At 44.4% G+C, this 16,566-nt stretch overlaps 1 protein-coding gene across 1 annotated transcript in view; it reads right to left on the bottom strand.

Moving 5' to 3' along the window:
• The window catches only part of PHLPP1 (PH domain and leucine rich repeat protein phosphatase 1), a 232,258-nt gene that overhangs the window by 102,667 nt on the left and 113,025 nt on the right, over positions 1 to 16,566 (bottom strand). Inside the window, exon 3 of the mRNA XM_042239364.1 lies at positions 9,495 to 9,620. Coding sequence (XP_042095298.1) covers positions 9,495 to 9,620 — 126 coding nt within the window. The remainder of the gene's footprint in view (positions 1 to 9,494; positions 9,621 to 16,566) is intronic.

The following is a 16,566-nucleotide window of genomic DNA, read 5'->3' as shown; positions in this document are numbered from 1 at the left end:
AATGGCAACCACTCCAGTATTCTTGCCTGGAGAATCCCATGGACGGAGGAGCCTGGCGGGCTACAGTCCACAGCGTCACAAGGAGTTGGACAGGAGTGAAGTGACTAAGCACGCGTGACAGTAAGGAGCACCAACACTGAGAAATTTAGGCCTAGAGTTCCCGCAAGGCATCCCGAGCTCCCTGCCAGGCGAGTGAAGGGGACGAGTGCCCCGTCAGCGTGATCACCACCCGCCTCTAGGAAGCAGCCCTGGACTGATCATCTTCAGAACGCAGGCCCCTGGAGGGCACAGATACCCAACAAGCATAATTCAAGAAGGCACGTACAGCAGTGCAGAGGGGCAGAGGGCACAGACCTCGAGCCCCCGGCTGTCCAGCGCTGACGGTCCCCTCTCGGGACAAGATGGACAGGTCCTCGCAGGCCCCTGTGCGGACTGGCACTGTACCCCCAGGAGCAGGCAGAGCCGCGGGACACGTCCCAGGAGCGTGTGGGATGGTGGAAACCAGATGAGCAGGCCCGGAGCCTCGCCCTCTCGGAGCCACACGCACGATGAGAGGCTCGGAGAAGGTCCCCAAGGCCTCCGGCATTGCTCATCGGGTCTCCAGACCCAGAGTGGCCTCCTTTGCACATACAGAAATCCCATTGTGTTTCTCGGTAAGAACAGGAAAATAGGACTCGGCTTGGGTGGAGATCAAATCTGAACTCAGAGTTCCTTCCTCATTTCCTTATTGGCAGAATACATGGAAACAAGCTCCTTAGAGTGGGACCACTGGAGAGCCTCTGAGCGCTTCCTCAAGGGGCCGCCCCTCCACAAAGGACGGGGGGAAGATCACTGACCCCAAAAGTCTTACATTTGAGCTTTCTATTATAAGAGATAACATAAATTCATGTTAAACAGAAATATTTCTAAAGAGCCTAGAAACAAGCTACTTGGTTTTCTATTTAAAATACAAATTATGCAAACACCTCAATGCTTAAGTTCCAGTCTAACATACAAGGTCCGGTACGTTTGACCTCGAGAGCTCACTGGGATTTTCTTCAATTATTCTAGCATTCCTTACTTTATAAAATAAATCAGACCAGTGGGTAGAAGGATCTAACTCTTCAGAATAGTTGCAGATAATCCAATACTCTGGGTTACAAACACTGGCATCTTCCAAGGTAAGTAAATATATCATGGAAATTAAACACTTAAGACTCCATGTATTTATTTGGAGGGGGGGCTTCTCAAGGGGCGCTACTGGTAAAGAACCTGCCTGCTGACGCAGGAGACAGGAGATGCAGGTTCGGTCCCTGGGTCAGGAAGATCCCCTGGAGGAGGGCACGGCAACCCACTCCAGTGTTCTAGCCTGGAGAATCCCATGGACAGAGGAGCCTGGTGGGCTGCAGTCACGGAGAGTCAGACACAACCGAAGTGCCCTGGTTCACATGGACACACACCATGTATTTTTACACTGGTCTAACACTCAGATGAAAGTGACTGCACTTCAAAATATAATATGACCAGATGCAGAGACCTGGTTAACCATGTATGATCAGTTCTTGACACAGCCAGACTTGACTGGTTTTGGAAGAGGTAGACAAGAGCAGCGCCCTCAACACCGACACTGACCTGAGCTGCCCTGGGTGACGCAGGAGGCGCCTCAGGCTTCCTAAGCCCCTCCTGGTCACCCGTCATGAAGGCCAGTGGTCCACGCAGCGGCGGTGTCGGATGCCCCAGCAGCGCCACAGAGTGCCTGTGAGCCACCCTCTGCTCTACTGCTGAGCAGCCGACAGGCTACCGGCAGCCGTGCACACGAAGCCCTGAGCCTTCCCTGCGATATTTTCAGCCAATAAATCTCAGCTGCTGTTTGAAGTGCGGTTTGTTTCGTCCCTTCGTGCGGCTGCAGAACACTGGAAGTGAACCAGAAGGAAAGGGGCAAGGCAGCAGAACCCGCTGCACAGAGCACGCTGGGCACCTCACGCGCCACGTCTAGGAGGCGACGAGGACACCTCCTCGAGGGCGCTTTCCTTCAGCTCGAAAGCCCGGCCCTGTACACTGTCGTGAGCACCTGCCCCGCAGGGGTACTGTGGAGCACCCAGAACAGACCCTGGCACACAGGAGAAAGTTACAAGCGTCAGTTACCACTATTTGTTGTCACTACTACATCAATTCACTGGCTAAATGATTTTATTATTAACAAAATGTACCTATTAGCAATTTGGGGTTGGGGAGAAACAAAGAGTCTTTTGATTTTGCTGCTGACCTCATGAATGAATAACTCACTCGCTCATTTTGCAATAACGTCTGAAGAATGGTAAACAGCGGGCACATCCTCTGTGCTCATCGGATGGTATGGCAAGTCTATCAGGAAACTGCAGAGTACCCAAAGGAAAACCAAGAGGAGGAGTCTGGGAGCCAAGTGATGAGGGAATTGCTGCAATTACCAGAGATGCTCCTCCTAGAAGTGGCTTGCCAAGGCATGGGGGAAGGCGCAGAAACTCAAACAGTCAAGAGGGCATCACACAGGAGAGGGACTGCAATGCTTGCCTTGGGTTAAGCCAGAGCAGTGAGCCACGCGTACAGGGATGAAGACCTGAGCTCACTTCTAAGAAAGGACTATCCTGTGAGACACCGCCGGTGTCTGAAAGGCGGCAGCCCTTTTTTATTTAGGAGGGAAGTCGGTCTGGAAGTCCGCAAGGTCCTTCTCAAACCTTAAGTGCTAAGCCACTCAGCTAAGAGACAGCTGATGATGACTAGAACTTCAGGTTAAAAAACACTTTAAAAAAATAAAGTGGCAAGAGACAGTCTTATTTCTCAGTCCATCCCCTGGCCTCACTGCGAGGCACGCAGGATCTTACTTCCTGATGGGAACCCGGGCCCTGCAGCGGGAGCCAGCGGTCTTAATCACTGGGCTGCCAGGGAAGGCCCAAGACCACTCTGGAAGAAAATGCCAAATAACTGTTAAGGCAATTATTCCAGAAAACTACAAGGAACATTATGCTTTTGGCAACTACTTCCCAATCTTAAAATCACATTCTGTTACTTTAAAACATGGCTGTAAGTTCCTCTCTTAAAACCTAGACTGTATTTTATTAAAGATTAACAGCAACATACAGCTAAAACACATATGAGCAATACATTTCTCCCATCTGCTGAAGTCTGGATGAGAAGTGGAGCCTGGAAGCGTGCCTGGCACAGAGAAAGGGTGGGGCGAGTACCCTCGCATTCCCCCTCCGTACTCTCACCCGCCAGCCCTAAACAGCTGTGGAGAGACCAGCAGAGGCAGGGCAGGGGGCCGGGAGGAGGCAGAGAGACGCTGGGCGAGCCTCACACGGAAGCACATGAGGGGCGCCACTTCCCCAAGACGGGGTTCGGTCAGGATACGGTAAGAAACAAGCTATCTTTTCCATCAGCACAAAGGCAGATTGAAAAACTGTGAAGAAAAGAGAATTAAGTAATTTTAAATGGAAATGACTTAGAATGAAGGAAAAACCCCTTCTTTAGAGATAAATTAACTAGGATCTCAGAACCAATAGTTACCACAGTGGGGGAGATTAGCGATGTGCAAACAAGATGAACCATCATAACTGCAAAGAGATCATTTTATTTTCACTAACAGTCTTATATATTACAAAAACAAAACAACGTAATCCCAAATACTTTATCATTAGTTTAAATTCAAAGATGAATTTCTAAGCTCCCTAATTTCATAACTGCTATTTATATCTATAACAAGGAAGGATTCCACAGTATGAATTTTTGTGGAACAAATCCATTACCATCTTGGAAAATTTAGTTAAACTAGTGGGTAACATCGTCGAGTTTTCCCAGGAAAACAGAATGAGCGCGCAGGAAAGCACCCAGACCGGAAGCACTTCCTCCCGTGCGCTTCCCTGCTCCCCTCCACGCAGCGCACTGACGTCACATTGACGTCACACTGACGTCACACGGTGCGCAGCTGCGCCTGCAGACGTCTCCTCTCCCTGAAATGCGCTTCCGCCCTGCCTCCAGGTGAACGTTCCCTCCTCAGGACTCTGCCTGCGTATCACCTCCTCAATGCTTCCTGTCCCGAAACACTAGATATACTGCATTTCCAAATTTTTCTCATACCTTCACTACAGAATTGATACAAAAGCAGTATTCTAGGTATAGGGGTGACATTTCATAAACTAACATCCATGCCCCTCAGACCCTCCACTCCACTTCAGATTCCATCAGAGACACAGACTGCCAGGATCAAATGACCGTGATCCTCTCTCTAAGCAACGGGTACAAAATGTGAAGGAGGCGTTTCCCATAAAAGTCCTGTGAAGCCCTTGGCGTCTTAGCAGAACAGGGTTGAGAGTGCAACGTCTCACCCTAATAACCCCAATGTACCCAACCACAGCACACCCTGACCAGCCAAGAGACCAGCCAAGCTGACAAAGCGCAGCACACTCCCTACGTTATACTTCAAGCCAAGAGGCGACATACATGTACGAGACGCTAAGTGACCTGAAAGGGTTCCTTGCAGCTGCATCAAATAACACAGACCCGCATGCTGTAAATAACCTATTACACAAGAAATCCCTGACTCTGGTTAGTGGTGTATTCTTTGCGTAAACTCTGGACAGTAAAACACTCTTTTTAAGTACATGAAGGCAAAAGTTCGACTGTGATTGACCACATATCTTATTCTTATATAAAGGGTGACTTTACTCATCATTTCACGTGATCTTTAACTTCGCACGAGACGGGACTCTGACTGGCTTATGCTATGCATATTGAGGATGAACCAAAATATCACAGCAACTTCAACATGGTCACTTTCTATCTTTTCATTAAAAAGAGAAAACGCCAAAAATTAAAATACTATGATACTAAAAGAAAGAGAGATGAGCAGTGTGATGGCCACAGGCACGAGGCTAACTGCCGATCAACAAGGAGAGAGACCTGGGGACCAACCACACGGCCTTATGGCCTGTGAACTCACGCCGTGGGGCCACACACCCCCCACACACCACTGCCCACAGGCCGACCTCTGTGGAAGCTGAGTCACAGGTGTGTGGGCAATTATTTCTACTTCTTAATATTTAACATTTCCTGTAATGAAAAGTTAAAAACATTTTCATGCATACTTAATTAAATTAATTAAGTTACTTAAATACTTATTGCATGGGGTTGGGGAATACAAGCCCAAAACCCAAGATTTGTGCACAACATTAAATCAGTGATCTGAATCCCCTTTAATCTTCCTTGAAATCAACAAACAAACTTTCAAGTGGGACAACACAGCGTTACAGAGGTGACTAGGACGTTAAAAATAAGTACGTCTTCAGGCAATAGATTCACATGCAGACTCACTCTGAAAAGAATTCACAGGATTAGCCAGCATGTCTGAGACAAATCCATGCAACAAAGCGAGCCACAGAAGTGCCCAGTCAGGCCAGCTTGTCTAGAGCTGCTCGCATGTCTGACCAGAGCACCTCTGAAACTCCCTCAGCTACCCCCTCACCCCCACATCACTGCCCCCCAACCACTCTGAAACCATGCTGCACGTGAAAATATATGGGTTATTTTCAAGTATCTTTTGATATTTGATTTCTAAACTAATGGCATCCAGTCCCATCATTCCATGGCAAACAGATGGGGAAACAGTGACAGACTTTATTTTGGGGGGCTCCAAAATCACTGCAGATGGTGACTGCAGCCATGAAATTAAAAGACGCTTACTCCTTGGAAGAAAAGTTATGACCAACTTAGACACCATATTAAAAAGCAGGGACATTACTTTGTCAACAAAGGTCCGTCTAGTGAAGGCTATGGTTTTTCCAGTAGTCATGTATGGACATGAGAGTTGGACTATAAAGAAAGCTGAGCACCGAAGAATTGATGCTTCTGAACTGTGGTGCTGGAGAAGACTCTTGAGAGTCCCTTGGACTGCAAGGATATCCAACCAGTCCATCCTAAAGGAGATCAGTCCTGGGTGTTCATTGGAAGGACTGATGTTGAAGCTGAAACTCCAGTACCTTGGCCACCTGATGTGAAGAGCTGACTCATTTGAAAAGACCCTGATGCTGGGAAAGATTGAGGGCAGGAGGAGAAGGGGATGACAGAGGATGACATGGCCGGATGGCATCACCAACTCAATGGACATGAATTTGAGTAAACTCTGGGAGTTGGTGATGGACAGGGAGGCCTGGTGTGGTGCGGTTCATGGGGCCACAATGAGTTGGACACGACTGAGTGACTGAAATGAACTGAACCTAATTCCACGGTGATAAGAGAACAGAGTGTATGATTTCAACACCTTTAGGCCATGAAAGTCTTGCACCTTGTTCCATGTCCCTGGAAATGGTCCAGTGTCTCCTGGTTCACAGTCTACAGGAACCTGAACAGAGTCTGCACCCTGCTGCTGTGTGAGAGCCGCATCCTCTCGGTCATGTGGACTGATGCGTGCTCCTACCGTCCACTGCATCCCTTCTACTGTCTGTCCGTTCTATTAGTTCTGAGAGTTTGATACTGAGACTCCTACTGAAAACCTTCAGTTACCTACCTAAAAAAATAACTGTAATATATAGTGGAACTATGTGTAACTTTGTTCTGTATTTTCCAAGTCTCCTGTAAATGTGTTCTCATACTTTCATAATTAAAATAATTTTTTAAAAATATTAAAAAAAACTGACACGTATCCATGTTGGGGAAAGAGTCCTTTTACACCGTGTACAGCAGGATGTTTGGTGGCTTTCTAAAGCATGTCTGCACCAATATTTCAGAGATGCCTTTACAGTCGATACTGTATTAAATAACCCTCCCCAAGGAGCTCTTTCCTGCACAGCATCTACCGCTAACATCCGATCCAAATGAAAAACTCTAAAGGGACAGCCTTGGGGGTTGTTTTGGCAAGCAACACTAAGTCCTAAGATGAAGTTTAAAAATAACACATATATAAGAGCCTGTCTTGGTAGAAGTCAGCTAATTAATAACCTTTTATAAATGTTCACAGAAGTAAATAAAAAATTAGAACAAAGATTAACATTTTTCTTGTAGCAAAGATCCGGAAGCATCAACTGAAAATAGTTTTCATTTTAAATGAATGACCTAATTCATTTTAAATAAAAAATCATTGAAATTCACTTCTCTCTATCCTTCCAACCTCACGGATAAGGATGGTCATTAAGAATCAAGAAACTCAGATGTTTCTTTCCGGTGTTGGTTTGTCTCTCTTTCAGATACTTATTATTAAAATGAATCCTCATTTAAACATCAGGATATGGGTAATCCTTTCTGTGAATGTTTTGTTTCTCAGTAAGAAGAAAAGAAAAACACTGTTTCCATAGTAACTCCTAGCGCGACTAAACTGTGTAGCTTCCGAAGAGCTACGTGTGAGGAAGGACAGACGATGGAAAGGGGAAGCCAGAAGTAGAAGAGCCCTGTGACCGTCAGCCCGTGCCACTCCAGGTGCCCAGACACGCACTACCCCAAAGGGGCCGAGTTCTCACCCTCTTCCCGCAGTCCCAACCCACGCTCCCAGGAAGCTGGGTCAAAGGAAAAGACACTATCATAGGACTGTCCTCAACATACAAAGTTTAAAGAGTGTGGCCACATTTTACACGGGCTTAATCCCCAAGTAGGGAGTTCTCACTCTTATTCCTTCCATAATACCTAACCTCTTTAACCAGCCCCTTACAACTCATTTCCCTTTTAATTCACTAACTATAATAACTTCTAAAAATTTCAAAATGTGTATCTGGTTTTTAAGGTTGGAGAAAAGGAAGACACTGTATCTATCTAAAATCTGCATTTATTAAAATATTTGCCCTCTGTCCCCCCACCTTGACTTTTCAGAAAGGAATCTTTCTCCCTGATGTCTGCCATTCCTAATTACTTCACTCCAAAAGGCTGCTGTCAGAGCCCAGGGCAGACACAGGAGGCATGACCATCAAATACACTGTCGTGCCCTAGATTCAGTCTTGGAACAGAAGATGACATTCATGGAAAACCTGGTAAAAGATAAATTCAGAGTAATGTACCAAAGTCAGTACAGTACTTAGTTTTGACACATGGATCATGGTGATATTAGATGTTTGGGAAACTGAAGGAGGACTATATGGAGACTATACTGTTTTTGCAACTTTTCTGTAAATAGAAGATTATTCCAACACAAAAAGTTTAGTTAAAAAAAAAAAATCAACATTTCCATGCAGAAAGAAATTTAAACAGCACCTTGACCAGTTTGGCATTTTATTCTGAATAGAGTGTGGGCCATTGACTTACTGCTTTGAACCCATACACCCACTTAATGTTAAAAGCACAGTATTATATGGTATTTGTCTCCTCACATTAGCAACCACAAGAGTAATTTCAAAACGAGACGGATGTACTGGTTGCCTCTTACATCACATTAATCCTACAAGCATATCTGAAGGAGAAGTGTCATCTTTCCCATTTTCTCTAGTAGGGGAAGTGTCTTGTACATTTGAAAGCTTCAGCTGCCTACGAGATTGGGAGAATCTTCTCAGATTTATCACACTAAACTCTGTCCACACCTTCTCTAAAAGGAAAAACTAACGTTCCTAAGAAAATCATTATCACCAGAGAATGCAGTTTTTCCCTGGTAATTTAAGTGCGACCAGCATTTCAGAAGGATTTTCTAAACAACAGTCTCTTTTCTCTTCACTGCTTTACAAAGGCGTTCCTTTCAAAGCCACTCCCTCACCTGACAAACATCACCCAGCGGTCCGAATCGCAGCGAACTTGAGCGACAGACCGGGTTATGGCAAAACCATGGGAGCAGACTCCACTTTAATGCTTCTGCCCCCTAGGGAGGCTCCATCATTCCATAAACACCCCAAACAAGGCACGCAGTCCTGCCATGCAGCCCACTGTACAGAATGCGACAAAGGGGACGCAAAGAGCACCTCACACACAGCACCCGAAACACAGCCACTTCTTTACCAGTCACTTTATCATGGGCTCCTGTACACACACACACACACACACACACACACACACACACATTGGGTTTCATAAGTCAAGGTAATCTTATTGAAACAGAGGACTATGAAGTGGTAAAAATAATTAAGACAAAAAAAGAAATCAAGTCATTCAAAAGACGTAAGTTGAAAAGGTGAAAGGGAGATGGTACAAGATTAGACTGCTTATAAGAAGAGATGGTCAGAGGAAAAGGGGAAATTTGTGACAATTTCTGGGTATTCTGTGGTTTTCTAGTTGTCCTACCCTGGGCCAGTCCCTTAAATTTCTTAACCTCATGTTCCTTCTGTGTACCACTAAGATAATAATGACAGTCTACATACTGAATTCTTTTTTAAGCATAAACAAAAATGGCAAATGAACACACAAGTTTTAAAAAGCTACTTTTCGCCAAAGCGAGCTTTTAAAGAGACTGAATGCTGATAACTACCGGCAGTTGCTGGAGGAAGGAAAAAAAAAAAAAAAGAGTGTGTAACTATATTTTGTAAAGCAGAAGCAACTCTCGAGCCAGCCAGAAGCCGAACAGAATTCCTGCTTACCTTGGAGACTTGCCGAAGCCACCTTAGATACTCTGTGAACGTGTCAAAACATACGCAGTACGTCTGGCTCTGAGGCCCGGACGAGCTGAGCGCCAAGCAGTGCCGGTGCTTTTTCACTTCTTCCACCTGCAGAGACAAACAGCGGCGGCAGCAGTCAGAGAGCAGGCCGCGCGCCCGGCTCGCCGCCCCCCAAACCCGCGGCGCGGCTCTGCATCAGCCCGCTGCGCGCCCCCACTGCTGCAAGCTCGCTCCAGGCACGCCAGCTCCCAGGTCTGACCAGCCAATCTGAATCACAAGGAAACCAAAAAGGGGGTTTTACCTTCCTTAGATGTCCCCTCAGTAGTGACACCCTCACCTTCCTGTTTCAGCCTGGAACAGACTACCTTTCTCATCCGTCTGTGCTCTCAAGGTTCTTACCTCCTCTTAGGAGGACCTGCAGTTAAGATTTTACTGAAGAATTTTTACTGCAGGTGGATTTTTACTTAGGGGACTTTTGTATTGCTCTGAATTACATGCCTTTGTAAAAAGAGATTTTCAAGCATGTTAAGTAAGTTTTTTTTTTCTTCTAGCTTATTGTGAAATTGAGATTAACCTGAAGTAAAACCCTACCATGAGAAATTTCAAGTCCCAATAATGCAGTGATATAGTCGAATCAAATTTCTACTCCCAATAAATTCTTCATAAGAAGAAACAGTCCAAATAATAAAGTAACATGATACTACACAAACACCTGCTTTACTTAAAGAATGAATGTTTTCCTATGTCTCATTTACAAAAATGACCACAAATCAAGTTACTAAGAAAATGTAAAATCATGCAAGAAGATCAATATCACATAGACTACGTTCTGGGACCAAAATAAAGTCAAATTAAAAATCAGTAATAAATTAAAAATCAATATTTAGAAAATTAATATACTTCTAAACAATTCACAGGTTAAAAAAAAGAAACTGCAGTCAAAATTCAGAAATTCTCAGAATTACACCATTAAAAATATTACATATTGAAATTTATGGACTGTAATAAAAAGCAGGTACACAGAGGAAATTTTATTTTAAATACTCATATTAGAAAAGAAGGCAGAAAATTAATTTAACTGGCCATGCATCTAGCAAACTTAGGGGAAAAAAGCGACTCAAGCAGAAGGAAGGTGGTCACACAACGCAGAAGTTAGTGAAACGGAGACCAAGCGCACGGTAGAGAAGAGTAACAAGAGAGTAACTACAGTAACAGAGCAAAAGAGCAATCCTTTGAAAAGGCTAACAAAATTGAATATCAATTGATACTGATCAATGATATCAATTGAAGAAATATAGATTAATAATGAAAAGGAAAACAACATATTAAGCAGAGATTAAAGAGAGGTTATCATAAACAATTTCGTGGCAAATTTTTTGGAAAACACATTTTATTAACGCTAAGTCACTCCAGGCATGCCTGCTTCGTGACACTATGGAGGTAGCCCGCAAGGCTCCTCTGTCCAGGTAAATCCCTGGAATCAAGACCATGTCTCTCAGGTCTCCTGCACAGACAGGCAGGCTCTTTACCACTAGCGCCACCTGGGAAGCCCAACACCAAGTCAAGAAAACAATCAGACATACAGTTTTATTACCATTAAAATAAATTAGTACTTTTTTAATTATCAAGAAAAGATCAGGACCATATGATTTTGTAGGTGAGTTTTATAAAAAATCCAAGAAATAGAACATTGCAAACCGATCCACCAAACAAGCAAAGAAATATGAGGCCAGTAGAACCCAGAACAGACCAGACCAGTAACAGAAAGGAAAGCTGAAGGCCAACCTTAGTCATGAACACTCATCTTGAACAAAATGTGGCATCAGAATTTAGCAAATACGGGAAAAGACACATCAAGAACAAATGCTGGATTGCAGGAAAGATGCTTAATGTTACTGGAGCTGAAAATCGCTAATCACATTAACAGATAAAAAAGAAAGTCACATGGTCACCCCTCAGTTGCAGAGAAAGCTTTTGGTAACATCCTCCTCCCATTCATCATTCAAGATAAAAACTCTTATCAAACTAAGAACACAGATAACTCACTTAAGCCAACAAAGGGTATTTATCTGAGGCACACCTCAATGTTAATGGTGCGATATCACTCTCTTACTTCTTCTGCTCAATACTGTACTAGAGTGCTGGCCATTACAGCAAGACACAGAAATGCACTGAGGAAGAAAGAAAACTGCCATCATCTGCCTATGAAACGGTTAGCTACACAGCAAACATGAAAGAGCCCACAGACTTTAGAAAAACACGAAAATTTAGTAAGGTGGCTGGATATGAGATTAATACTCAAGAATCAACCACATTTCTATACACCAAAAAGAAAATCAGTTCAGTTCAGTCGCTGAGTCGTGTCCGACTCTTTGCGACCCCATGAATCCCAGCACACCAGGCCTCCTGTCCATCACCAACTCCCGGAGTTCACTCAGACTCACGTCCATCGAGTCCGTGATGCCATCCAGCCAGCTCATCCTCTGTCGTCCCCTTCTCCTCCTGCCCCCAATCCCTCCCAGCATCAGAGTCTTTTCCAATGAGTCAACTCTTCGCATGAGGAGGCCAAAGTACTGGAGCTTCAGCTTTAGCATCATTCCTTCCAAAGAAATCCCAGGGTTGATCTCCTTCAGAATGGACTGATTGGATCTCCTTGCAGTCCAAGGGACTCTCAAGAGTCTTCTCCAACACCACAGTTCAAAAGCATCAATTCTTTGGCGCTCAGCCTTCTTCACAGTCCAACTCTCACATCCATACGTGACCACAGGAAAAACCATAACCTTGACTAGACGGACCTTAGTCAGCAAAGTCATGTCTCTGCTTTTGAATATATTATCTAGGTTGGTCATAACTTTTCTTCCAAGGAGTAAGCGTCTTTTAATTTCATGGCTGCAGTCACCATCTGCAGTGATTTTGGAGCCCCCAAAAATAAAGTCTGACACTGTTTCCACTGTTTCCCCATCTATTGCCCATGAAGTGATGGGACCGGATGCCATGATCTTCGTTTTCTGAATGTTGAGCTTTAAGCCAACTTTTTCACTCTCCTCTTTCACTTTCATCAAGAGGCTTTTTAGCTCCTCTTCACTTTCTGCCATAAGGGTGGTGTCATCTGCATATCTGAGATTATTGATATTTCTCCCGGCAATCTTGATTCCAGCTTGTGTTTTTTCCAGTCCAGCATTTTTCATGATGTACTCTGCATATAAGTTAAATAAGCAGGGTGACAATATACAGCCTTGACGTACTCCTTTTCCTATTTGGAACCAGTCTGTTGTTCCATGTCCAGTTCTAACTGTTGCTTCCTGACCTGCATACTGGTATTCCCATCTCTTTCAGAATTTTCCACAGTTTACTGTGATCCACAGAGTCAAAGGCTTTGGCATAGTCAATAAAGCAGAAATAGATGTTTTCTGGAACTCTCTTGCTTTTTCCATGATCCAAAAGATGTTGGCAATTTGATGTCTGGTTCCTCTGCCTTTTCTAAAACCAGCTTGAACATCAGGGAGTTCACGGTTCACGTATTGGTGAAGTCTGGCTTGGAGAATTTTGAGCATTACTTTACTAGCATGTGAGATGAGGGCAATTGTGCGGTAGTTGGAGCATTCTTTGGCATTGCCTTTCTTTGGAATTGGAATGAAAACTGACCTTTTCCAGTCCTGTGGCCACTGCTGAGTTTTCCAAATTTGCTGGCATATTGAGTGCAGCACTTTCACAGCATCATCTTTCAGGATTTGAAACAGCTCAACTGGAATTCCATCACCTCTACTAGCTTTGTTCGTAGTGATGCTTTCTAAGGCCCACTTGACTTCACATTCCAAGATGTCTGGCTCTAGATTAGTGATCACATCATGATTATCTGGGTCGTGAAGAAAATTTAATTTTTAAAAATGCTATTTAAACTAATCTGTATTGAGAGAAATCAGTCTGTTTTTTGGGAATGGGTAGGAGTGAGCAGATGGAGAAGGTAATGGCACCCCACTCCAGTACCCTTGCCTGGAAAATCCCATGGACGGAGGAGCCTGGTGGGCTGCAGTCCATGAGGTTGCTAAGAGTTGGACACGACTGAGTGACTTCACTTTCACTTTTCACTTTCATGCACTGGAGAAGGAAATGGCAACCCACTCTAGTGTTCTTGCCTGGAGAATCCCAGGGAGGGGCGAGCCTGGTGGGCTGCCACCTATGGGGTCCCACAGACTCGGACACGACTGAAGCGACTTCGCAGCAGCAGGAGTGAGCAGAAAAGCAGGACAGGAGGGCGCAAAGGAGAATGGTTTGTTATCAAAACGTACTGTCGTGTGTCAGTCACACCTTAATAAAGTCTGGTGACAACAGAGAGAAACAGGAACACTTGTACACCAATGTGAGTATGAAATGGTGCAACAACCTTGGAAATCAACTGGGTATCACCTTGTAAGAGTAAGCGTGCATCTGAGCCCTACAGCCCAGCGGCTGCGTCCGTAAGAGCAGGGTCTCTCAAAGCAGGCATCACAGAATTCGGGGCTGGAGAGTTTTTGTGTACACTGTGCAAGGCTGTTTAGCACGTCTGCGTGACATTTTACTCTGAGTCCCTGCACTTTAAATGCCAACAGTGTCCCCTTGCAGCAAAAGATACTAGTATTAACCAAGCACCCCATCTATTTTTCCCAGAGTCTTGGCAATTCAGGTGGACTCATGCGGCTAGTTCTGGTCAATGAGCCGGGGCAGAGGCTCCGTGTGTCACTTCCCCAACAAGAGCCAGCGAATGACTCTACAGGTGCCTCTTCTCCTGCCTAAGCAGCGCAGGAAGCCACATGTCACGACACGGTAAGAGACAGGGCCTCCATCAGGCTGAGTCCCTACATAGTCATTTGACAGAAGAAATCTCCGCCATCCCACACTGGACAAATAATGTGAGTGAGAAGTAACTGTTGGGCATTGAGATCTGGGCGTTTTGTTACCACAGCATAACTAAGCTTATATCAACAGACTATCCATCCATTTGACAATCAAAACGCTTGTACCTATTACCAAATGTCCCTTCAGGCACAGCAGCAAGAAATCAGGACTGCTGCTCTACAAAACCTGCTTGTATACCAGCACGCATATCAAAATAAGACCATCTCAGGAGAATTTTCCATAACAAACTAGAAGCAACCCAAACGTCCATCAACAGGAAAACAGCTTGAGAAATTCTGGAAGCCTGGAGCACTTACAGAGGGTGACGCAGAGAAATGAAGACGACCGACAGCAGGCAACAAGGACTCTTACTGTGAGGCGCGGCACTGGGTGAAAAATCCAACCACAGGAAACTGCAAACGGGGTGACCCCAGCTTTATAAGGTCAAAGCAAAGTCATGTGATCAAGTTTATTTCAAAAATGTAAGAGGATAACGTACACCTATCCTGGGACAGTGGGCTTCTCTAGGTCAGGAGGAGGTAACGTGACAGGTAAAAGGGGAACTCGGGCAGCAACACTGGCACCGATGCCGCTGCGACTTCTAACCTGAGCAGTAAGTCACAGTCACGCAGCCTATTATGCTTCGTGACAGGACAAATAATACCTCAAGGATTAGTTTAAATAAGTCATCTAAATCTTATGTTAAACTTTAAAGGAGAAATTAAATACAGTAATTGCACAGTGAACAAAGATTTATTTATTAAATGTTTTTCAACAATGAAGCTTTAATAAACTTCGTATCTGAATTCTACATTTGAAAATGCAAACTAATGATCATGCTCGAGTATCATATCGAGTTTCACTATTACAGCAGTTACAGCTGGGTTAGGACCCATCCATCTCACACCCCATTTCGAGCTCTTATATAAACTAAATAAAACAAAAACTCCTTCCATTCTCTCTCAGTGTTTTAACAACAGAACCCAATGAGAAAAGGAACACAGATTAAAGAAAACTCAGACTGCAAAGAGTGAATTTTTTTTTTCCTAACTTGGTTAACAGGTTTTAAAACTCAATTTTTCAACATACTCCATTATTTTAAAGACTAGCACAAAACAGGTTTTACAAGGTTTGTCTGCGAGAAACAGAAGCTATTAACTTTCAATTCACTCAGTGGTAGAAGTGCATCGAGTAAGAGGCCTGGGAAACGGAACCAGTCTCTAGCTCTGAATGAAGATGCTGATTACAACCGGATCCTCTGACCTTCCTGGCACCACTGCTTTCCTGTGGCTGCTTCTCAGAGCACAGTCATCTTTCTGACCATCTTCCTGAGGTGGCAAGAGACCTTCCGCTCTTTGCGTTCCACCGTAACTGCTGCCTCCTCCATCATAGGCCCCCGATTCACCCCACAAGAGGGAATCTCCCCTTCCACTCCCTCCCACACTGTTCTCCCAGCTCTGTGGAGCACATCTGCGGTCCACCCTTCACTTCCAGATAGTGAGTACAAGCTACTCAAAGGCAGAGATGGTGACTTACCCATCTTGGTATTTCTGGGATGCCAAGCAAAGTGGCTTCCCTATAGAGGGTATTTAATAAATAGTCATATTAAATTAGCCTCTGCAAATGCCCAACATCATGGAGGAGTAAGAAACAGACCGTTGACCTGTCGGGGCAGCAAAGGGTAAACACGCGTTTTCAATGATGAGTTATGGAAGCAATAACGATGACTGAGTTTCAGTAATTCATCCATCCAAAGACCAAGATCTTCAGTAGTAAATTGCCACTAATTCAGTGCTCAGACAGAAGTTAAGAAGCCAAAGTTTCAAAATAGACAAATGAAACAGCCCTAAACATACCTCACAGACTAGCCAAATCCATTTTTTAACAATCAAGTATTAGAATTAAGACTAGAGCAGATGATAGTGGGGGGGGGGGGCGGATATTGACATGGGCTGTTTACACATTCGGAAAGAACAACTGAAACGCATGAATGAAGCTGCCACCCAGCAGGTGAACAAAGCACCACGTGCTACTGCACACATCTGGTCTTTCCTCTCCCTCTTGATTTCTAATCCCTGCAGTCAACAAATCAAACGTTTGCCAATTAGAAAAAAGTACTTTAACGAAGTAAATTACTTTATATTTAGTTTATATTCCTCTCTTTTTAATTTCCATGTCC

The sequence above is a fragment of the Ovis aries genome, chromosome 23 (assembly GCF_016772045.2).
Source record: "Ovis aries strain OAR_USU_Benz2616 breed Rambouillet chromosome 23, ARS-UI_Ramb_v3.0, whole genome shotgun sequence".
NCBI lineage: Eukaryota > Metazoa > Chordata > Mammalia > Artiodactyla > Bovidae > Ovis > Ovis aries.
This window is presented reverse-complemented; position numbering and strand designations above follow the sequence as displayed.